At 41.8% G+C, this 23992-nt stretch overlaps 1 protein-coding gene across 1 annotated transcript; it reads right to left on the reverse strand.

The window, feature by feature from the left end:
• Positions 1 to 9815: 9815 nt before the first annotated feature.
• On the reverse strand, positions 9816 to 21251 carry fhdc1 (FH2 domain containing 1). Its single transcript, XM_070828241.1, has 11 exons — positions 20745 to 21251; positions 19014 to 19075; positions 17181 to 17283; positions 16961 to 17046; positions 16178 to 16278; positions 14732 to 14802; positions 14106 to 14213; positions 13370 to 13440; positions 12724 to 12841; positions 12384 to 12548; positions 9816 to 12032 (listed from the first exon to the last, which is right to left on the reverse strand). Exons 1-11 carry the CDS (start codon positions 21249 to 21251, stop codon positions 9816 to 9818), a joined length of 3609 nt encoding a protein of 1202 aa, XP_070684342.1.
• Between the last annotated feature and the right edge of the window lie 2741 nt (positions 21252 to 23992).

Raw genomic sequence — 23992 nt, forward strand, 5'->3', positions numbered from 1 at the left:
ACCATTTAATGGTCCAAATCACTGAATATGGATGTGTCTAACTGAGAACCCAGCTTGATGAGAGGACTGCATTTTCACTGAGACACTAAAGAGAGTGTGGTGATGTGAATGTAAATGCAACAGACTGGGGGCGCTGTTTGTATTTGAATATTGTCCACTGTGTAGCAGGAGATGTCTTTAAAAATGAAATATCAAATGCCATTTTAATGTTCAAATTGTTAGAAAACTGCATCTTAATCTTAATTGTGACTTAAATATTGCTTACGTAAATGAAAAATCCAGCTGCATTATTGCACTTTAATCTTCAAGTTTGAATTGACATTTTCCACTTTTCCTTAAGGTCATAGAACATCAGTACTTGTGCTTGCAAAAGAAATTTGAAATTATTGCACTTTCATTTTGACTCAAATAACACAGACACATGTGTGGACAATTATAACGCTACTGCGGAATTACATTTTCATTTTTTTAACTTCATCTTTTTAATATAGTCCCCTTTAGGCTTCCATAATTGGACTCATTCAGGCTAATGTTAATTCATAGGTTTAATTCTGCTCTTCTGGTTGAATGCATTTGTCCAAAAGTCTCTCTTAGAATAAAGTGGGACAAAATGTGGACGTTCATTCAATCTCAGCTCGTTCAGAAACACACATGCAGGAAGTTCCGATCCACTCACCTAAATGTTGTTTTATCTGCCGGAGTGAACGCTACACTGACCCATGCGGATGTGTCTGATGACGGTGATCCTGAGTGGACTTTTCCCGGTTTATCTGCTGTGGTTGTTTCCTCCGTCCTGTCTGCTGCTCCGCATCAACAAACTACAGCTGAACTGACTGAGTCGCTTCCACCTCACGTATTAAAGGACCCGCCGACAATAAAAGGGAAAGACACCCGCAGCCGGATGCAGTCAGAGCTCATCCAATCCGGAAGAACAAAAAAAAACTTCATCAATATTACATTCACTTGTAAAAATAGACTTGCGTTCATGCATTATTTGTATTTTTCCCTACCGTTGTTATACAAGCTGTTTTTATGTAATATGTGATTCACAAAATACTAAATTGTGATTCCTTGTTTTGAGGAGCCTGTAAATTACTACTTTTCATTTACCAAGTGATATTTACATTTTAGAGACATTTTAGTTTTTAAATCAGTGTATGGACTTGTTTAAGATATTATATAAATATATGCTCTTAAAATTGCAAATAGTGGCCACAAATGGGTATGAAGTAGACTGCAGACATTTCTACAGTTAACTGATGAGGACATAAAAGATTATAGATATATAGATAGATTTTGTTGTTAATTTCTATTTGTTAACACATGTGCAGTGTACCAGAGAGTTGCAGTTGTCAGATAGGAGTAGTGAATACTGTGTTTCTTTTTTTCCATTATTGCTATTTGAGAACCATTAACAACTATGTCAGTGTTTCCTTACATTTTCATGTCATGTTAATATCCCATAATCATAACCATCATATTTACTCATTTTACAATCAAGTTGACTTTTATGTGATTTGGTGAGACTTGAATTGAGGTGCATTTAGGATTCTTCCTCTTTCTGAGGAATTTGTTGCTTTGTTACGATGGTTTGTCACATTTCTAGTCTCAACTGAAGTAACAGTGAACTTTCCCCACTGAGGGATCAATAAAAAGTTTTATCTTTATCTTTATCTTTATCTTTAAGTGGGATGTTTGGCCTTGTGTGGACCTGTGACCTCCTGGTGATGTTTACCTCTCACGTCTGTAACCAGGTGACCTGTTTCCCCCTTTAAGCACCCACAAGCATCCCACAATGCACCCACAGTAGTTACATTCCTCCATTTAAAACATGCATGGCACAGATAATTAATCTTAAAAAACACAACTCCCATATACATCCTTTACACATGAAGCAACAGCAGCTCTACTCCTGATGGGACATCCCAGCACCAGCAGTAAGCGCGATTTCCAGTCAAGCCCCTCCCTTCTTATGAGGGAGGCTGTTGCTATGACAACCCTACATTATGCAGCAGCACATGAAAGAGTCTTTTCAAATTAAAAAAAGAGAGAAAAGAATAGAAAGAAAGACAGAAACAAGTTATTTGCATTCCTTTTCCATTAAAGATTTGGTGTGATAGAGAAAAGGCGGTATGAGGTTTATTGTGTGTTTCGGAGGTGGGGGAGGGGTTGATCTTGGTGCATCTGAAGGCCTCACAACTATTTTAGAAAACTAATGCACTGTGTGTGTGCCACAGTCAAAGGACACCTGCTTAACATGCAGTTCACAATCACAGGCTCTGTGCAAAGATTTCTGTCCGTTTCAACATCCCACCTCTGTTTTCTAATAACTCCACAAGTACATTAACAGCTTAGAAACTCAAACTTCAAATCCACTCAAACAGCACATTGTGTAGATCCGCTACAGGGTTGCACTTAAGTTTTGAGAATTAACCACAAACATAACGGAGCTGGCTGTAAAAACTCAATACTCATCATCAAACTTTGGATGTCAGGGGAAAATAAATCAATGATAATATTTTTGTGATCGGGATGAAGAATCAAATGGAAATCAGAGCATCAAACAAGCAGCCTATAAACAGTCAATAAATCCCTGTCTGGAGGTCTTATAAACTGGGGCCAAGCTTATTATTTCCACAGTTTAAGGACAAAACCAACACATTTAGACCAGGATTTGACCATAATTTGGTCCTGTGCTGTCACAGCTGCCTGCACCTGCTGCTGTCATTAGTCCAGCAGAGCATGGCGGGATTAGCAGAGAGTCCTGTGAAAGGCTGCTGAATAATTGACCAACTTCTTTTGTCTCACTGATGCTGTTTTAACTGAACATATGTTGAGACCCAAATTGCAATGAAAGTTTGATGTGAAAGTGGTAATTACGGGGCTTTTCTGGAGTGAAACAGTTATAATGAAGGCTGATGTTAAATGTGCAGTGTCAGCCCATTCAAGCTACTGTACAGTACCCTGGAGGTTTACTCATATTTACATGGTGAGAGCAAATGACGTAAGATATACCTGCCCTTTTTTTGAAGTAACTCTACTCTTGTACTCTGCATTGATGTTGGATTTCTGCTTTGATGCTCGATAGCATAGATCAGTCATATCATCGATAAGTTATAAACTAGACTTATCATTAAATTGGATCCATGTAAACATAATTTCCATATCTGAGAACTTTTTAAAAATCCAATAAAGAAACAGCATATGAAATAAATCGTGCAAATTTAGCATCAAATCCTCAGGCCGTGTACAGGATATAGGAGCTTGAATGCAGCTTTGATAGAGTGGGTCTTTAATCATATATTCTAACTTGAACAGCAGTGATGATAATATGTATTAACTTGTCTCTCCTACTGTCCCTTGTCCTTAATATGCTTTCCCTTGATTTAACTATTAGTTATTGGTTGTCTGTTGTAGGTACAGATGTTTGTACTGGGAGGACTACAGATGAATTTCCCCTTGGGGATAAACAAAGTTGTCTGAATCTGAATCTGAATATATGGAATAAATCAACAATGATTTGATTGTAAATCTGAATATTAGTCCTGCAACCAACAAACAACCCAAAAAATATGACATAGAAAGCAGCTAATTTGCATATTAGTCTGGAACTGGAACCACATCAATCTGCTAAAGGACTGATCATTCCAGCTCTAGTATTTCTAACCAAGCGTTACAAAGACGGGTTTCAGCACGTACTGTAAGCCAGAATGCAGAAAAACAGCCTCTAAACAGGAAAGGGAAGCCGTTTATCACATTAATGCAGTGTGTGTCTCACCCCATGTCTCTCTCCTCCTTTTTTCTCCTGTCTCGTATTTCTCTGCGTCTGTGGGCGTAGTTCAGTGGCTTGACTTTCACCACGTGTTCATGTCATGTAGACCTGGACACAGAAGGAAGAGGCAGACATCAGCATCACCCATCAGCACCGGCCTGTCACACAGAAGCTGTCCTCTCCCTACACTGACAAATAGTGGCAACTTGTTTTGTCCTTGAATTGTCATAAAAAATACACCCTGAGTGCATATTTTCATTTTTATTTTATTTTAATTTATATGTTGTAGACACAAAGAGGTAGTTGTATTTAAATTGGCTGCTAATCTCTGTGGTCCCCTGTTGGTCTCACACTGATAATCCCTGTAGCTGTAGTAGAATGAAATCCCAGCATGCTGGTAATGCGCTCCAGAGGCTGTAGCACATCTATTTACGTGGATATACTGCATTTGTTAAAGGTCAGACCAGTTCCCTGAGAAGAATCGGCAGCGACAGTGTGTCCTTTTTAGTGAGAGGGAGTAAGGTTATCACTACGGGGACACTGTAGTAAAACTCACCTGGTATTACAAAGCAAACCATCACTGCAGAATGAACTGATGAATGTGTGATAAAGAAAATACATTAAAAGGTCACAGCCTCTTTTTTGGAGCATATTTTCATTTTACAAGTTCATCTTTTGGTCGTCAATGCTTAGTGTCAGAAATATTCAAACATTTAATGTTGGTGGATTTGAAATTCAACAGAAAAAGATGAGCTTTTCATGTGATACTCCCAGAAACCACTGCTTTAGTAAATGTGCTCTGAAAATGACAAGTAGTTGTGACTCACTCTCTCTAGAGATGGTGCTTAGACCTCCTTCCTGTCCAGGCTGCCGTCTGACTCCACTTGTCTGCTTTATGACGTACTTGACGGGTAGCAGAACGTCCTTTAGCTGCTCTTTTATCCATCAAAAATCCCAGACTTGGAAACACAAGACCTCTCCCCACTAGCTAATGGAGACATGTAATAATGAGAAGACCTGTCTCTGCCCCCTGCAGCAGCATCAGAGTGAAAGTAAAGACAGTACCCTTCAGGTGTTAGACTGAGCCGCAGGATAAAGAGGGATTGAGACGAGCCTAATCCCTCACACATGACTACAGCAACTTTGATCTAGAGATAAACGTGCCAAGTCACGAGCCGTTTGACTTCCCATGTCACACGGCACTGAGCGGTCGCCCGCACTGGCCAGCGCTTCTACCATGTGGGCCTGTATTATTCATTCATGTTTATTCATACTGCAGTATATGTGGTATCCAAAGGTGTGAATCTTCCATTAGTCAACAGGTGGGTAAGAACAACTGCACTCAGCTTTATGTCTGCTGCAGATTACTGAGCATAAACCCACTGCTTATAGTATGTGCAACTTTAACACTGTGTCTGGAAAGAAAAAGATGTCAGAGGCCTTTACATATTTAAAATCAAGAGCTGAACCTCGACAGGGCTAATCAATACCACTCAAGCTCTGAAGAGGACAATGGAAAAACGGTAGAAGGCTAAATATCAAAAACATTATAGCTCCTGAGCGCTTTTCAGTTTTAGTTGCATACAAACCTTGTTTGAAAAGACATTTAATCCTTTTGACCAATATACAGTGCAGTATTTATAGTGGATACAAAAACCACAGGTCACACCTTTTAAAGCTGCTCTTATGGTCCATCAGCCGTTTTAAATATGATAGTAATAATAAATAGGATAATAAATATAATAATAATATCTCCCCATTTTCTGATAGTGTCTCACATGATGGTGTTAATTTAAGTCCTTTACAGAAAATGTGAAAATCTACAACAAAAGCAAGTAAATGAGAACCACTGCATGTTAAACCTAGTGGTAAATCAGAGAACTGGCTGAGGATGGGCGTCACTTACAGGACCTGAAATACTTTGCTGCACTCTAGTGGCTCAGAGGCTGCAACTGTCTGCATATTCACAGAGAAGGTTGTGTTTATACATCTATATAATTTATCATTTATCTATTTCTATTTTACATATTCAGTTTATTTTCAACAATACAAACTATTTATGAATGCAAAGCTTAGAATCAGCAGTCAGTTTCCACATTGTGACCACAAGCCTGCAGCAAACCAGCCTTTTCTACAACAGCAGCAGCAACATCTGTTCTCCTGAAGCAAGATGGCCGATCAGTTTAAAGAAACACCAAGAACAAGTTTTCAGTTTACACAGCAACATGTGATTTTTATTTATTTCTTAGATGTCATCATCAGAAATATAAACTGCAGTAGAGTGACGTCACAATTTGCAGCCCTGTGCTCTAATGATCCGAGATGATCATTCGCTCAACATACAGCAGTGATCCGTCTTTTGTTTTTCATTGTGAGCCTTCAGATTGTTGAAGACCAAGCAGAGCGGCCGAGCTCCTATTTGCCTCAGATGTGAAAACTACAGCAGACACATTAATATTGTCATCACAAAGTAAAAAAAAAATATATACAAAAGACATTATAATGGGAAATAAATGCCAGAATGAGACACATTTAATCATTAGGTGAAAGAAATTGAGGTAATGATTAAAAGAAGCCAAAAAAGATTCACTCTAAACATTTTAAAGTCTCCAACTGTGAGTAGCTTTGGGCAAAGTGGCATGAAACAGTGCCAGTTTAGGCTTTTCCAGGGGTTGTAACGTGACAAAAGTTTGCGGACGGCATTGACCTTTCAGGTTTACAGCCTTCAGTAACTAATGGTAACTGATGTTTGGACCGTTACTATGGTAACCACCCTGTAACAAGGAAGTTATGGTGAAAGGGGCCAACGGGTATTCAAATTCCACAGCAGCTCTACTGCTGTTAGCCGCTTGGATGTAATGTAAAGGGCATCAATTGTAATGCTCAGGCTGTTACAAAGAGGGCAGCAGGGGGCATTGTGGGATACACAAAGTGGGACTCAATGTATAAATCCTGTCCAGGCTGGAGGAAGAGCCTCTTTTTACTGTTGATGTTTCAAAAGAAGTTGTGTCAGTTTTTAAAAAGCCTGATCAATAATCCACAATTTGAACAATAGTTGATTCCACAATTAAAGACATTTTTCTAGAGACAAATGTGGTGTTTTTCATGCTAAAGAGACATTTTTCACATGTTTGCAGATGTGATTTTTTTGTTTATGCGTTTTATAACTTACAGACTGCTAAAAGAGAGAACCATCGTGACAGGACATGCTTTAAAATGACCTCAAAAGGGTCTGAGCGTCTTCTAGCTTTCAAGCGTACTCTAGCTTTTCCCAGAGATTAAACTGCTGTTTTCAACGTGAATTTTCATTTTCATATTTTCATATCTTTATTTTAGGCTGAATGGCAGTGAAATTTCATAAGCTGCAGGATCCCCAGACAGATAGCCATTACTAATTTGAAAAGTAAAATAATTACTTTACAGCTACGAATCAGCTAATAATCAGCAACAACTTTGACAGTCAAATAATGCGAATCATTTTTAATGCAAAAAATGGCAAAGATTCTCTTGTTTTAGCTCCTCAAATGTGCTTAGAAGAAAAAAAAATAGTAAAATGACACATTAGTTTACTTGATGGTCTGTGAGAAGGGATCTAAATTTAGACAACATGCAGGCCACACACACTGTGGCATGTCACACTGGGCCTTTTAGTGTCATCAGTTCATCAACTTCATTTGCATTACAGGGAACAGGAAGACACCCACAGCATGTCAACACGCTGTGGATCCACGCGCTCAACATCTGACAGACGATATGGATGCTTTGACCAGCTGAAAATATAACGTTACATGTTTCACTCCTTTAGCCTTCATGTTTTAATGCTATGTAAACATATTGATAGTCAGAAAAATACTATGTCTTTACAGTATGTACAAAGTGAATCACTAACCAGCGGAGTCACTGTTTCAGTTCAGTGTGATGGAATGTAGGGAAAGTTTCTACCCTCCTTTTACAATCAGGAGTTTCTACTGGTGGTGGATCGGCTACATTAAGCTTTAAGGCAATGCACTGTTGAGAGTGTTGTTGCCATCGAGGCAATGGCACAATGCAGGCTAAAAGGCAAGTGGTGTGAAAAGGTCAACAGGAATTTAGTTCCAGCTTGTGCCTCTTTGGAATCACTGTTAGGTTTGAGTCGTAAAACCGAGCAACTGTTATTTTTAAAACACTCGCAGGTGTTTCATCAGGTTTTTCCACAATCCTCAAACTCTTTTAACCAACAGCAAGAAAAAAAAGTTTCCATCTGCTATAAAAAAACATAATTTTACATCCCTGCCCAAGTTGCAACTGCACGTCCTACTCAGGTCGCTGGAAGTTATATTAGTCCTTGCTCGTTATGTTTTAATCGATATGGACAAATAACACTTTGTTCTCATTGTACAAACTAAACAGGGAAACATGTCAATCCTGACTACCACCTTTGGATTAGAAAACATTTGGCCAATGTGTTTATATTGTTCTTATGCCATACACAGGGTTTGTTTGCTTTTTAAGAGTAATTCAAGCACTTTTCAAGGTCCAACAACCAAAAATTTCCAGACTCAAAGCTTAAATTGTTACTATAAATGCAATTGTGAAGAATACATTTTATCGATGTATATTGTCACACAAAAAACATATAATATAATATAATGGATCACTTCATTTGAAATATTAAAGATTTTTGGTTTACATGAATGACGAAACACCAGATTATGTTGAAAATCAAGCTTAACACCTTGAAAAGATAACTTTCAAGACTTTGTCATACAGAACAAGCGAGGACGTGTAATTTCCAGCCACCTGCACAGGAAATACAGTATCACCGTGCAAACTGAGCAGCAGAAAGAATATTGTTTCTTATCTCAATAAGAAAAGTCTTTGAGGATTCTGGATACCTTTTCAAAAATCACCAGTTTTTTTTATTTTTTGGAATAAGAGACGTTTTGCTCTGTGACGCAGATATAATGTCAACACGTGAGCGGCACAAACTGGAGCTCGGCTCAACTATGACCAGTTATTGTTGCAATGTAACCTTGTTAAGAAAAGTGCAGGCCTGGAGGAAACATGAGATAACTACATTCACAGTAGAGAAAAATAGACCCAAATAATCACATGACTGATGATCATTTTTTCTGTTGTTTCAGTTGCGTTCAGTGCTTTTCTCTCAGAGCGTTAGCAATGATCGTGTGTTAGCTACAGTATACAGGAAACATTGCCTACGTGCATGTCTACTCCATGATATTATGGAGGGGTTCTAACACATTTACAAAACTACTGACACATACATACGCAGTTGGTATACACTGGCTTATAATCTGCGACTTTATATAATTATATATGTATATAATTACTATACCAGGGATTTGTAAAAAGTGACATTGCAGTTTAAACCAATTGACCAGATTTCGTCTACATCTTTATCATGCAGAGTCAAATGAACATATTCTACTTATTCTGCTGATACAAGGCCACGGCGATATTTCTGAGGTAACAAAGCAAAGGAACCAAAAAGCAAAACAGAGCGATGCTCTAAAGGAGGTGCAACAAATGTAAAAGACATCATGACAGCAGCAGGTTAAGGTACAACAAATCTTGAACCCTGAATGAAACAGACACTGAAACTCAGTCTCAAATTGTCGGAGCTAATTAGCAGCATCGTATAGTCAGTAGTGTTCAACATTGACATCATCACAGACACTAAGCATATACAGAAAATAGACAGCTACGCACGCAAAGAGGCTCCTGTGGAATAACACCAATTTGCCATTTGTCAGTTTAGTTAATGCCCCCCCTCTCAGAAAAAAAAGGAAGTTGTGAAAACGATTGCTTCTTTGTAAGGACAAACCCAGAACACATGGAGCAGTTCATTGCATCTTGCTCTTTGTAATTAATAAACCTGATACACTGTCGGCTACTGGAGGAATCTTATAAGGTGAAAGTTTTTACAGATTCCTGTCTTTTGCATGATATCAGAGAGAAAGTCTGCATGTTGATGGGGAAGAAGAGTGAATATCATTTTACATCAAACTGAGGTGAAAGCCTCTCTCTCTAAACTATGTTTGTTTTATTTCCAGCTCGGTTTTGCACCTCTGCTGGGCGTCACTGAGTCTCTCGACTGGCTGGACTTATCAGAAAAGCTATTAGTTTTACGGATTTCTTCACGGGTCGCAGGGGGTGGGGGTGGGGGAGTCTCACTACGGTATGCGCTGCGACTGACCGCTTTCACACTGTGCACCCGTCGCAGGTTGGTCCCTTGCAGCCGCTCCTCGCTAGTTTGAACTGTGGGTGACAACCTGCTCTGCCTCGCCGTGGTTTGTCGACCTAGGAGCGTCGGGCTGCGAGACGGGGTGGAGGGAACGGATGGGGTTGCCAGCTCCTTCTTGGTCCTGGAAGATGAAGAGACAGTGTTGCGGGCAAAGCTTGGGACGCCGGAGGTGTTTTTTGCGCTCAGTGTGTGAGAGCTGCTGTTCTCAGAGGAAGCTCCGGCCTGGGCCTGGGCCTGGGCCTGGGCCTGAGCTTGGGCCTGAGCTTGGGCCTGCGCCAGCGCTCTCATGGTGGAGCGGCACATCTTCTCCTCGGGTGCAGGCTTGGGGATGTTCCTCAGGGGTTTGGCGCTCGGCTTGTGGATGGGAGCCTTTTTCGGGGTTGAATCACGTGCCCATCGCGAAATGCCACCTGTGAGGGTGCTTCCCCTCTGAGCTTTTGAGTCGTCAGGAGGCAGACTGGAGTGTCGAAGAGCTCTTGTTGTCTTCTCGCTCCTCCCTCTCGCTGGGGTGCTCTGGTCACGAAGAGGCCGGCGTGACTCTCCACTGTCATGCGCCAAAGGTCTCTCCCCTCTCTTGCTGCTGCTTGTCCTCGTAAGCTTGCTGATGGGCACAACTTTCCGCATGCCCTGGCTCTCGCTGCTCGTCAGTGTTCGCACACCGCGACCTCCGTTGCACTTTGTCGCTTTGTTAGCTTTGCTCTTTGCCGGCGTTGGTTTTCTGCCGCTTCTCTGCGCATCTTTCTCCGCACCTTGTTTCCCCTCAGCGGTGTCACAGCTCTCTGTGTCCCACTCTTCTGTGGTAGCAGACGGAGTCATGGATGCCGCGTCCACAGATTTTGGCACAGAAAGCTCACTGGTTGAAACAGACTGGTCGTTGGGAGACATGGACTCTAAATTAGAGGACAGAGAGCTTGGATCTTGCTGGCTCTCCTGATCTTTGCTACAGTCAGATGTTTTGAAATGAAGTCCCTCTTTCGTTAGAGACGAGCTTTCAACTTCAGAGTAATCCAAGGTGACAGAGCAGTCTGTTTCTGTGCAGTCTAGTATATAAAACACTGGTTTCTTATTGGATACAGAGGTATCTAGTGGGAGGGGTGTATCACAGGTTGTTGATGAAACTGTACTGTTGTCATCTTCTTCTTTCTCTCTCTCAGGAGAGAGTCCAGTCTGTGTCTGTGTGGGAGGGTCTATTTGACCTTCCCAGGCTGCCTTGGGATGTGCTCCTCTTTCCAAAACTTTATCATGTACAAGGTTGTCCAGAGTTATGGGAGGTGACCTCTCCTTTTCCAAATCAGTCACCACGACATCCCCATAATTGACAAAGTGTGTATGATTACTATTATTGTTTGGACTCGGTAGGTCAAAAGCTTGAGGTCCTCGAACTAGGGTGTGCTTCTCCACACTAACATTCATATGGCCGGTAATTGTTGAGTTAGGAAGATGGATGGGCTTCTGAAAGACACAAAAGGAACGAGGCAGAGCGCTGCCCTCTGAAACAGATGAGTAATTGTTGTTGTTGTGTGGGTCGTTATCATTTAGCCCAGAGGAGGAAAATCTGGCCAGTGGGCTGATAGGCTCAGTTTCTGCACGTGGAGACGTCACCTGCCGGTCGCAGCCCAGCTCGCGGTTGTCGTCCTGTCCTAAAATCCAGGGGGTCGTCCTCCGTGTGGTGCGGCCCGACCGAGGTAGGCTGTTAAACTTGGAATAGTCAGTTGGGTTCCCGGTGCCTCCAAATAGCTCCAGGTATCCTTGAAGTTCTCGGTCTGCTGTGGAGGTCATGGTGTGACGGTGGCGACGGGCGCTGGCAGAGCGTCCCAGCGGGCTGTGTGGACTCTGAGACCGCTGCTGAAAGAAGTCCAGCAGGCCCTCCTTGGTCAGCATCTCCACGTCGCTCTCGCTGCTGCTCCGACCAAATCCACCGCTCTGATCTGCACCGGACCAAGCAAAGCGCTTTTCCTCCAACTCCCTCAGACGACGCTGTCTGGCTGCTTCCTTCAACTCTCGGTCCGTGTTGTCCTAAGAAAAAGAGGAAGGACCACAAATGGTCAACTCAGACAAGAGTTACTTCAATATGGGTCTTACTTTTGAACACATTATTATCACTGTATTCACCAAGATAGTGTGCACAACTATCCAGTGTTGGTGAAGTTGTACATGTCGTGTAATGGCGACATCTGAAAACGACATTACTACAGCGAAGTCTGACTGGGCAAGAAACCCGAGTTAGGATTATATATGTGGAATTGAAAATTCAAGAAAGCACACATATGGTGTTGGTAAATGTTGGCAAAAATCCCTGATTGCTTGATTGAAAACTACGGGCGTACATCAGGTCTATTAATAAACCTGAATTATCCTTCCACTGACCTTGACAGCTTTCTTGAACTTGAGGCAGAAATCTTGAAAGATGCGGAAGCACTCGTCCAGCTTAAAAGTGTCTTTGTCTTCACAAAAGAAATCGATGAGAGCATTCCCCTCTTTGCGCAGATCCAGCCTGCGTCTCTTAAGGTCCTGGAGCGTCCTCGCTGAGCTCTGAGACAGGATATAAGCCATTTATTTATTTATTTACAAAGCGGTGTGCACTTTTATGGATGTCATTATCTATAGCACTTGAGTCAGCAGTGCCAGAAATGTACAGTGGCCTGGTCCCAACCTTCTGTATGTGTGTCTGTGTGTATAATGTATTACATAACTGCTGCAGCTTCACCTGCAGAAAAGGCTCCAGCTGCTGCAGCAGCTCTTGGTCGCCCTGAACCTTCTCCTCCAGGGATTTAATCCGAACATACAAGGAGGAAAACTCCACCTCGATGTTTTCCACTGAGATTCTACATGAAAACATGACAGCAGAAAGATCCACATCAGAAAAATGGGTGTGACTTTTGTTTTGTGACTACAGACATAATAATGACATTGCTGACTCCAAACTGTCCTCAGAGTTACTGCCTTGCGTGACAGTATTTGACAGTGTTTTGCTGAATGCACTGTCAGACTGTCATCCGTTAAAGGTGAAGATGGGACCGCTGTGAGAAAATGTGTTCACATATCCTGAGGGAAGGAGGGAGGGAGGGAGGGAGGCGTAATCTTGGCTCTCTGGTGCAGGAGCTGCACTGTCTCCACACAGAGATGACCTTGTGAAGCTGACAGAGCCTGACAGCCACAAGCATCACACTGCGCCCTGAAAAAAGTACTGTGCTTAGTGAGATGTCAGCTTGTGTAATGAAGCGGGGTGTGGTTGTCAATTCAGCAATAAATAAAAACATCAAAACCTCAGCTTTAATCAAATGGTTGTTCGCACACAAAAATTCATTCAAATATTTAAGACGGTGTTAAAGAAACTGTGAGGAAAAGTTTACCTGGCTGCACTCTGGACATCCTGAAGTTTCTCTGGAAACTTGAGCAGCTTCTCGTCTTTTTTCTTCGCCTCCTGTGTGGAGAGACAGGTCACACAATTTAGCTTCATTTGTTGCACGATAAAGTGGCATCAGTGCAGAGTGAAGCACTACTCTTTGTTTGGTTATGTAAGTGTCTGGACAGCCTCTCCTAGCTCTTCTCCGTTTCCTGTGACCATCTGCTATCCACCTGCCCTCCTGTAATCTTAGTATCTGGACACCGTTTACTCGAGCACCACTGCTGTGAAAGATTTATATAAAACTAACTGGCTAACAAAAGACTGCTTCTTATTGCATGCTGGACTGAAATACTGTTTGTGCTCCACTTTGTTTAGATTTTTATTTCTCACCTCTGCAGTTTTGTGTGATTTGACTGTAGTAATCAGGTCAGTCCACAGACTTTCTGATATAAAATATTAATAGGATGAAATTGGCGTCTAGTTTTCCTGGCGGTACAATGTCTCCAAAAGAGTCTCTATACACTTCATTACTTCAATCCAGTGTATCTCACACATTCAGTACATTAGCATCTTCACAAGTATCAAATATACACATTAATGCCTTCAAAACACAAGAGAACTTGACTTATTATGATTATCATTATTATTAGGAAAGAGTAATTTTATGCTGACATGTCAGAAACGTTTCCGCGTTTATCTCACTGTCTGTATCATGTTGTATAACTGAAGTCTTCACTAACCATAGCGACAAAGTGCAGCAGATTCATCCCTGGCTTGTTGGCCTTGGTGTCAGCCAATGAGAGGAGGGATGACAGCTTGAACCCCACCGCGTTGCCTGCGTAGCCGCCCTGAGAACCACACATGAACAAATCGAATAGCACAAGGATGACGCTGGTGATGTTCTGGATGTTTCACATTGACAACAAATCCCATGAAAGGACCAAAACCAACAATGAACTGATCCTTCTGACAAGTATAGCTTATGTAGCCTGATAAAGCTTTTTTCATAAACACAAAAACATTGATTTGCTTTTTTGTCAGGGTTAGATAAGTATTCTACATTGATATAATTCTTTTGTTTGTACATAAGTATGAAGAACAGAGGCTACCAAGGGCTAACAGCTGGCCTCCTAAGAGCAGATTTTTGGCAGATTTTCCACCTTTGTGCTCCGTTTCCAGGTTAGGGAAATAATCATATCTGTGACAGTAGTGAGTGGACTCGGGGCAGAGAGAGAGTCCAAAAGTCACATTGTTAGTTTTTGTCTTTTTATGTTTTCTTCATATGAAATAATGCCACCCTAACCCTTCATCAGACAGACAGGGGAGTGCTGTTGATGCAGTAAGTGAACGTAACTGTTGGACTTACAGCATTCATGATGTTTCCGGCCTGCAGCACCAGATGCAGAATGGCATGAAGCTCCTCGCAGCTCATCAGCTCTATAGGACGAGATCAATATAAACTCAGTTAGAGAATCCAGAGCCTATCATAGCAGCCCATCACACAATACTTCACCTTCGTTTAGCACCATCACACAGAACAGCTATTGGCAGTAACACCGCCTGCTCCAAATTGATAGGAAGTTAACTGAAATGTGGTCAAAATGCAACAAAAAATAAGGGTAAATGTTCAACGCAGTTGAAAGTTTTAATTAAACGGTGTCATAAATGTTGAACCTAATTTGTCCCATCCAGTGTTTAGCCGATAGCTCTGCAATGCAGTGAAAAGGTCATGGTGCTGTGGACGAGGGTTTAAGAAAAATCCAATAAAGCACAGAGAGGCAAGATGGTGTGACTCAGCTAAAATGACACAGGCTCAAGTGAAGGTGGCAAAAAAACACTGCTTAATATTTTCACTTCTTGGTCAGTTCATACACACCCAGAACACATTTGGGGATATGGATACAGGAATGTGTGCTCTGTGCATGAATACACACTTGTGTGTTAATTTACCGTCAATTCTAACTTTTTAAGCATCTAGGGATGGCAATGCTTGGTCAGTCGTACTAAAATACAACTGCCATGAACTTTGGTACAGATATTCATGTCCCCCTATGTTAGAGCTAAGGCGAATCCCTAGCACTTCATCTAGCGCCATCATCGAGTCAATAGGTCACCCATTCATCCATCCATGTCTTTGGACTGTGGGAGGAAGCCAGAGTACCCAGAGAAAACCCACACATGCACGGGGAGAACATGTACACTCCACACAGAAAGGTTCAACATGCAAACTGCATTTTAGGATACTAACATACTAAATTAAAATGGTAATTATTGTAAACATTATATCTGCTAAACATCTGCCTGTTAGCATTTTTGCTGTGACCATGTTAGCGTGAAAAAGTGCTGCCTCGTAGAGCAGCTAGCATGGCTGTAGTCTTATTAGTTTGTTTATGGAACCATTAAACTACCAATAACAACTGCAAAATGTTTTGTTGCTGCTATTCTGCAGCAGCTCAGCACAGCTGAAAAAGGTGGTGTTATAAAGTAGAGGTAATATCCAGCAACTATCTCCTGAAATTAAACACAAATGGTGTCAATTTTTGCAAACTTTTATAGTTTTGTAATTTTAAACTATGTGTTATTTACATATAAAAAGCCAACATTGCAGTTCTGGAAGCAGTACAAAGATGGCACAGCATTGACTTTCCATTCTGTTCCCACATCACCGTATCTCAGGTGACACATTCCTACTTTTCGTTCAGCACCGCTGACAGCTCAGATATCTGGGTCATCTGTCTGAGCACGTGTGTGTGTGTGTGTGTGTGTGTGTGTGTGTGTGTGTAAGAAGGCAGCAGATCCTGTGTGTTATTACCTTTAGTGGCGACCCGAACAACATCGATCTCACGGCTCATCACAGCGCAGGAAGGGACGAACTCTTCGCGGAGGACTATAGCCTCGATCCGAACCTCGAACCTGTGGGAGACGAAGCAGAGGGGGTTGGGGTTGGGGGGGGGTTTAAGTCTGTGATTGTGTAGGTTGTGGTGAGATGGGAAAAACAGTTGACAGACTTCTTTTAAAGGACTGGTTCAAGTTCTGCAGAGAAGCTTAAAAAGATTATTTTCACTCTCGAATGTTCAGGATGATGAAACGGGAGGGATAGTTAGTGAAACGTGACTTTACATGTCTTTATCTGGCTGAGAGGCAGTGAGAGCTGATGGATGTTAAGTAAGATTACTTCATTTAATACTCTGTTTTATCACTGTATTACTTCTCCATCATACCCAATGTAGTGACTGCATCATCTCCATTTCACTTATACTACTTTATTAACAATACTACTAGTACACAGTGTTGTTGCAGAAAATAAAATCATAAAGTTGTGAGCAGAACTAGCTGTAAATAATAGCTGACACTTAGTATAGGATCATGTACAGAAAGGCTAATACACACAAATACACACATTCACATAACACACGTGAATGACGAGAAGCAGTATAAATGTGTTTTTAAGTGCATATAAAATCGCAAAATGTAAATTTATCCTCACAAATTAGGAACAGAGCAAATCCCTTTCTTCTTTCACTGACAAACAAGTGACTTCGCATATCCCTTTGACTGAAACTACACTGCGTACACACCATTGAAATCTACTCACCGAGGCACCTGGATCAAGAGGTACATAAAGGAATCGACCAGTGTCAGCTTGTCTGGGTCTCCTTTAAATGCCTGAAGTTTCTTGATCTGTTGGGAAAACAGAGAAAGAGGAAGCTCAGTCGGCTCCATTGTTCCACATTCACCGTCTTTTATCATCAGTTTTGGTCTTTAAATCAAGGACTTTGTATTATTTGCTGAAAGCTACATTCATAAACACAGACCTCCTCTGCGTCAGGCAGGAGCTTAAGCAGGTCTTTGAGCAGCTCTGCTCCATAAATCTTTCCCTCTCCACGTCGTATGTCTTCAACAATGGAGCGGTTGGACCTGGAAGGCAGTGAGACACTTGATTTCAGTTAAGTTGGATGATAAATAGCACAGGTGCTCTCTTTTAGTGCTCCCTCCCCTGTGTTTACAAAGGCACTAAATCCTACTGTTACTCAGAATAAGACATCCCTGTCTGGCTTCACTTCATTAACGAGCAAAATAAACCAAAAATACTGACAACATGGATAGAAGTCAAATGAAAAGCATCCTCTCCAGCTGAGCTCCAAATCACAAATTCAGCAGTGTGCTTGTCTACTGTCCCCTCTACCACACATGGCATCCCCAATTCAACATGTACTTCTAATGACACTCACCCATGATGAACCCAAATCCGTAGAGCTGCAGCACAAATCCTAATTACTTTACTGTACAGATGACTATTAGAAATCCTTCATGGACAATATTCAGTAAGCTGACAGCTTAGAGTATGTTGTGACCCATCACAGTAGCTCTGTATCACCTTTTAGAGGCTTATTATATTCACTGCCTGTATCAGATGCATGTTTATTCAATGCTTAAGGCCAAAGTTTGATGTTGTATAGGATTGAATTATATGTCTGAGCCCTGTAACAGTGAAACAGTATTTTTGGACACTATAGAGTTACAACCTGGTACAGCACGAAAACTGTTTTTTTGAATGCTGCATGATGAGTTTATGCAGTTTGAAATTCTATTGTGAAAATAGAAGCATTTGTAAACCCACGTAGGAGAGGACAGGAGATAATATATGGGACAGCAGATGAACACATGTCAGAGTTTAGAGCAATGCACAAGAATAAATACTGTGATGAAGTCACTGCTAACACTCAGCCAGGAGTGCAGTATGGCTGACAGTCAAATGTCATTAAAATATAGTGGGGAGCCATGCAAATCCACCGACGTGAAAACAAAAACCTCACACACATTTTTGTACTCTGCTCCAGACGACTTCTGCAACACAATGCTGAGTCCCACCGAACACACCTTGAGATTTCCTGAACAAAGTATTTATAAACAATGGGGAGCTAAGAAAGCCTATTAGAGTAACTGGCACAGATTTTGACCCTTGTCTACCTCAGTTAGAAAGGTTTTAATGGATTCTTCCTCAGTTGGGCACTAAACCACAAACTGAAACTGGGTCTTAGGGACAGCAGAGCGAACAGCTAAAAGGCAAGACCATCAAATGTGGGACATGAAGTAGGATAACAAAAATCTCTGACAGTTTTCTTATTCTTTTTCTCCAGACACCAGCAGTGTAAGCAGCTTAAGAGGGAAACAGAACAGTGGCACATCCTAAAGGAATGATAATGTCTACTCAGTTTATTAATGACATTTCGGTGTTAGACTTTAATCAGAGTGTGCTGGATTTTTTGCTCTTTTATAGTCAGAGTTTAGGATCCACCTGTTTGTAAAACTTAAGGAGTGCAAGAGCAGCCCGGCAACTGTACCTTGACTACATTTCTTTTGTCTGTGTGATGCATCTACTGTGTCCTATGGTCATCGACTGACAAGCAGGAAATGACTGGAAGCTGTTAAAAGCATCCTTTACAAAGCACTCACACCAAATGAGGGGATAACAAGTCTTACTAGACTCCAGACACTTCTGAGAAGGAGGATTAAAGATGCTCTGGAGGCTAACTAAGACATTTTATGTTGTTTTTTTTCCTTTCATTTGGAGCCTCCAGTGCATACTCCACCGGCTGGAAGCAGCTTTTCTGGTTTTCAGGTAGTGAAGCAGATGGAAGACTTACTTCTTGAACTGCTTCAGGAAAATTCCCACATTCATCCCCCTCTTGGAGTCAAGGATGCTGATCTGGAAATAAATGAAAGACACCATAAAGGAAACATGATTATGCTGAAGTTCTGGTTTAAACACAGAATGAATCGCACATACTGTATGTACTCACACCCCTCCCTTCTTCTAACCACTCCTAGTTGTTGTTGCTTGTGTTACTTACACCCCCCCCTCCACCCATAGTCACCCTATGGGACACTGAAATTCCACCGGGCCGCACATGAGGCCACACACCACCTTCATTAACAACAGCTTGTACGTCCTCCCTTTAACAGTGGACTGTACAGTATGTACATTTTTAAAAAGGTTCACAAGACCTAATTGCAGCTTTTGAATAGCAATTACACACTTCTGTGGCCTGAATTAAAGACAGGGAGTGCGGGTGGGGGGAGGAAGACAAGGAGGAATCCATTGGGCGTGTTGAATTTGCTTCAACATACCTACTGTTTATACTGTAGGTAATATAATGCTGAAATTATTAATTGATCAACAGAAAATGAATCCACACTGATAAATGATAAGATAAATAGATAAAATAAATGAAGCCTTTAATGGGCTTGGGCTCTGAGAACTTTTGCTGAGCATTCATCACATTTTATAGGCTAAACAATCAATAAACCATAAATTAATTGAGAGTGAAGGCTGCCGGTGGCCCCGATATAATAAAAATGTGTCCTGTCTAAAAATTCCCTGACGACCGTGACAATGATGTAAGTTTTGGGAGTAGCAGGTTGCTCCTGTGTCCACAAATGGAGGCATTATTTCAAACTCCCACAGGAGCGCTTAGTAAAAACTGCACACTGCTCACACTTTGAGGTTTGACCAGCTGCAGTCAGTTCATTGCGGGGACACGGAGACGAGTGTGACATGAGCCCCCCTTCGCCTCACGCAGGTATTGCTTTACAGTTCACATGTTACTTTCCAGGAGTCCAGGATGACGCAGGTGTGCTTTTGTTCTGTTTATGAACACTGATAGTTTTTTTACACTCAGAGAAAAGCTGAAACTGAGCACCGTTACCTAACTTGTCCCTGCAGGGATATCTTAATACAGTGGGAGCAGTTAATGTACTGCAGCATTGTATGGTTATGAATCTGGAACTTTCAAATCACGCCGGTGGAGTGTCCAGGACACTCCACCAGGTAACCAGCGCGTCTTGCACGTGTTTGTAAAGACAAAGGCAAAAGTAGATGCAAGAGTTTGTGCGCCTCAGGACTGCGTATTTCCACTAGTCGATGCTTAATGCTGCAGCTTTGTGATAGCAGCAAACTGAATATAGTCACCCAACATATTCTAATATTCTAAGTTTTAGAGCATTGCAGTTGGTAGACTCTTACCTGAAGACAGTGTGCAAGATGCTGCAAGTTTGCAGTGATTTTTTATCAAGCCTTTTTGGTATGTAAAACTTTTTGGAAATTATTATTCTTTTTAGATGAAAAAAGAAAACATGAATCCTAAATCAGTAAAACACTTTTTCTTGTGTACAGCAAGTTAAAACAAAAACTGTCGAAACATCTGCACAGAACACAAATAAGGACACTTAAAATCCCACTGGTGTAATGTAAATTGAAGAAATGATCTCAGTCTGTCTTATGTCTGTGCTGGAGATATCCTATCCTATCATGTCTTCTTTCTTGTCAGGACAAATTTCCCAGTGTTGCTGGTGTCAGTGTTACAGACTCCACTCACCTCATCCTTGCTGCTCTCCTTGTATGAGCGGGACCTGGAGGCCCGAGAGGAGGTTCCGGTGGCCGGCGTCTGCCCACGTAGCCCCATCACAGCCTCCTCCTGCTGCCCGAACAGCTCCTCCACAGAGCGAACATCGATCTGGTACTGCTGCTGCCGCACCGCCAGGGTCCAGATGTTGGGCTTACCGCGTACCTTCTCCTCCGGTATCGGCTTCCAGAAGAAGCTGCGGACGCGGCGCTTCTTCCTCGCGTTGTGGTTGGTGGACGTGGTTGCCGGGGGAGGAGGAGGCGGGGGTGCCCCTGGAGGTGGGGGCGGCAGGGGAGGAGGTGGAGGCGCTTCACGTTTAGGGGTGTCAGGGGCATCACTGCGGGACGGTAGGGTGGCGTGAGTGTGTCCGGACATAGAGGATGGGTCGGAGGTGGTGATGGAGGAAGTGGTGCAGCTGCTTCCTTCGCTGCTGCAGCCGTCTGGCTCATTGGTTGCGGACGGATAACTCATAACAAGCATCACAGGGATGAGCAGTCAGCATATGAGCTATATGCTGAGAGAGTGTGGTACCCAAACTGAATATATCAATATTTCCTCTTTTTCAAAATGATTTCCAGAGTTTTCTTTTAGGTGCATCGATTCACTCTGAGGAACATCAAAATGCTGCGGTGCAGGCCCCCTCACTGTTGGGAGAAGGTGGGTGTCCCTTCATCTAGTCAGACTGAAGGGAGCATGTCCTTTGATTCTGTCCATCTCCATCACTCAGCTGCTCATCCATCGTGCTGAGCAGAGCCTTTGAAGGTTACCTCCCAGGGGGAGAGGGCGGGGGGCGGAGACGGCCATGGAGCTACAAGAGCAACAGAAACAACATAGGACAGGATTATACAGAGGTAGTCATGCATGTTGTCATGGACAATCTGAAATTACGGGAAATTAAGGGGTGCGACAGATCAAAAGAGAAGGGGTACCCGGCCAAAGAGGCTCACAATGAGGGAAATGGCAAATCCTATTTTTTTCTATTTTTGAAGGGCTTTGAAGTCAGGCTCTGGGGTGTATAATGGTCCGAGACATTACACAGCTTAGCTTCTGTTACACAGTTTGGTATCATTTTCATTCTTAACAAGTTCTCATGTAGCGAGCCACTAAGAGAGATAACGAGTGACTGAAAGTTAAAACAATAATTTGACACAGATTTTTCACACAATCTTGTCATCGTGTAATAATGCCAGATGTGCAGTGGTTCTCTACTTGCATCAGGTAGCCAAAAAATTAATGACTTGAGTGAATTTGTCAAAAAAGTTCTGTTTAAAAAAACTCTGTGTCTGATAATGGCCTAACCGGGTTCTTTAAGGACTAACTCCACTAACTTAAGCACAGGGTTTCATGCACAGAATGTATATGATCAAGTGAAAAGCAACTAATTACTAAAATCCAGTCGGAAAATTGGATCGATTGTTTGATTTCAGAGGATCAGAGGAACCGATACCGATGGCCAATCAGCATCCAGTGCTGAGTGTTGCTTCATGGAAAACAACCGCCGGTCTCTGATGTATTCAGATCAGCGTCATCTGTTGTCATAGGCAAACATAGAGCCTGTCGTGTAGCAGCACCATTTACAAAAAATCAACACAGTGCACCAAAAACATTTCAGCAAATTTTTGTCAGATTGCTTTGCAAGGTCACCCTGGAAAATAATAGGACAGCAGGTCCAACCAAAGCAGCTGAACAATAGATTTATGTCATGCTACTGGGCCCACAAACAGGCACGTCCATGACAGCACATCCTTAACTTAATTGCTAAGATGCCTTGTTCCTGGGAGAACTTCAAAATTCACTCCAGTACACTTCCTCTAGAAAGAGGAAGACAGCAGAACTCAGCTGAGAGCTCACTGCGATGGTGAAAACAGAAGCAGTGATAATCTACAAATATTACAACCACTGATTAATCCATTCATCAATTTGTCTTATGCAATTGTAAGTTCAACATCTTTGGTTTTTGTAGGAGTAGTCGGATATTAACAATTAGCTATTTGATCATTTCAAGCATTAGAAAGTTGCTTTGGGCCTTTTTTTCACTTGTTTAATAACATGACTTAATGATATAAAAACTGAAATTAATCTAAAATTGGTGCCATGAATCAAACTAAAATTCTATATAAAAAAAGAACAAACGCAGATGCATCTTACATCTTAACATGAAATCAAGTTTTGCATTAAGTAAAGTGACTTAAATGATTATCAAGATTATCAAAATAGCTGCAGGTTAACATTCATTAGATCAACTAATCAATATGATCGTTTTAGCTCTAAAATATTTGACAGTAAAAACAAAATGGTCACTGATATATCGTCCAATACTTGAAACAGTCTTTCAAAAACACCAGATTATCATTTATTTAAAATATAAGTGGTTATTGGTGGTGCAGTAACTGAGTAAGGGGAAACCCAATCTGTCAGTCTTCAGCCTCACACACCAGAAGCACAGGAAGTGAGTCTCCCACCCCTCACGTTTCTCTCTTTGTCGAATCAGCGGCTGCACTGTAGCTCTCCGTTGGAGGGAAACTGGTTCTGTTTCAGGACAACACATCACTCACTGCCACAGCTGACATGACTACAGCGATCTGATACTCTTCTTTGCCTGAACAAAGAAATGAATGGTGCTCCTGACAGAAAACAGGAGATAAATCAGAGGCCTGCTGGTGTTGGGGGTGATAATATGTCGTCGCCAACACCTTAACGTAAAGAATATAGTTTCAGGGCAAACAATCGGCGTATCAGTGAAGGCATTTTTTATCTGTGGGATTTCTTCAGATAAAAATTGTAATAAATACTTGGTATAAAACATGAGGGCTGAACAACTAATCAAAATATTATCAAAATCGAAGAAAAAAATGTGTCACAAATAATCACAATATGATGTTTAATTTAACTTATTTTTTAAAATATCTGTCAGCCCTGTCAACATTGTATAAGAGGCCACTTTCTGGGAATTTCTAGAATCAGCTCTCTGTCTCTTATACAACTTACTGGAAATCTCCCTTTAGTTTGCAGCCTCGTCCACACGATACCCAGGGATTATTACTAATTAATAAAGCGGACGTCACAAATGGCCTCATGTTGCCAACATCAGCCTGCGCGCTCAGCTGTCCCGTCCTCAGAGCTGGACCGCACCGTCACTCATGTCTAATTCATTACACTGTGAGACCATCTGACCTCACACCGAGTCATCTCCCTCTGTGGTGCTAAAAACATGGCCACTC

This window comes from Pempheris klunzingeri, chromosome 3 (assembly GCF_042242105.1).
Source record: "Pempheris klunzingeri isolate RE-2024b chromosome 3, fPemKlu1.hap1, whole genome shotgun sequence".
Classification (NCBI taxonomy): Eukaryota; Metazoa; Chordata; class Actinopteri; order Acropomatiformes; family Pempheridae; genus Pempheris; species Pempheris klunzingeri.

What these genes read in the sequence shown, in the direction of transcription:
- fhdc1 (XM_070828241.1), bottom strand. Translation starts at nt 21,251, where the DNA reads ATGCTTGTTATGAGTTATCCGTCCGCAACCAATGAGCCAGACGGCTGC. An exon ending in AGGAGAGCAGCAAGGATGAG is followed by an intron (nt 19,076 to 20,744) that starts GTGAGTGGAGTC and finishes ATTTATTTCCAG; the next exon opens with ATCAGCATCCTTGACTCCAA. An exon ending in TGTTCGGGTCGCCACTAAAG is followed by an intron (nt 14,803 to 16,177) that starts GTAATAACACAC and finishes CTCGTCCTATAG; the next exon opens with AGCTGATGAGCTGCGAGGAG.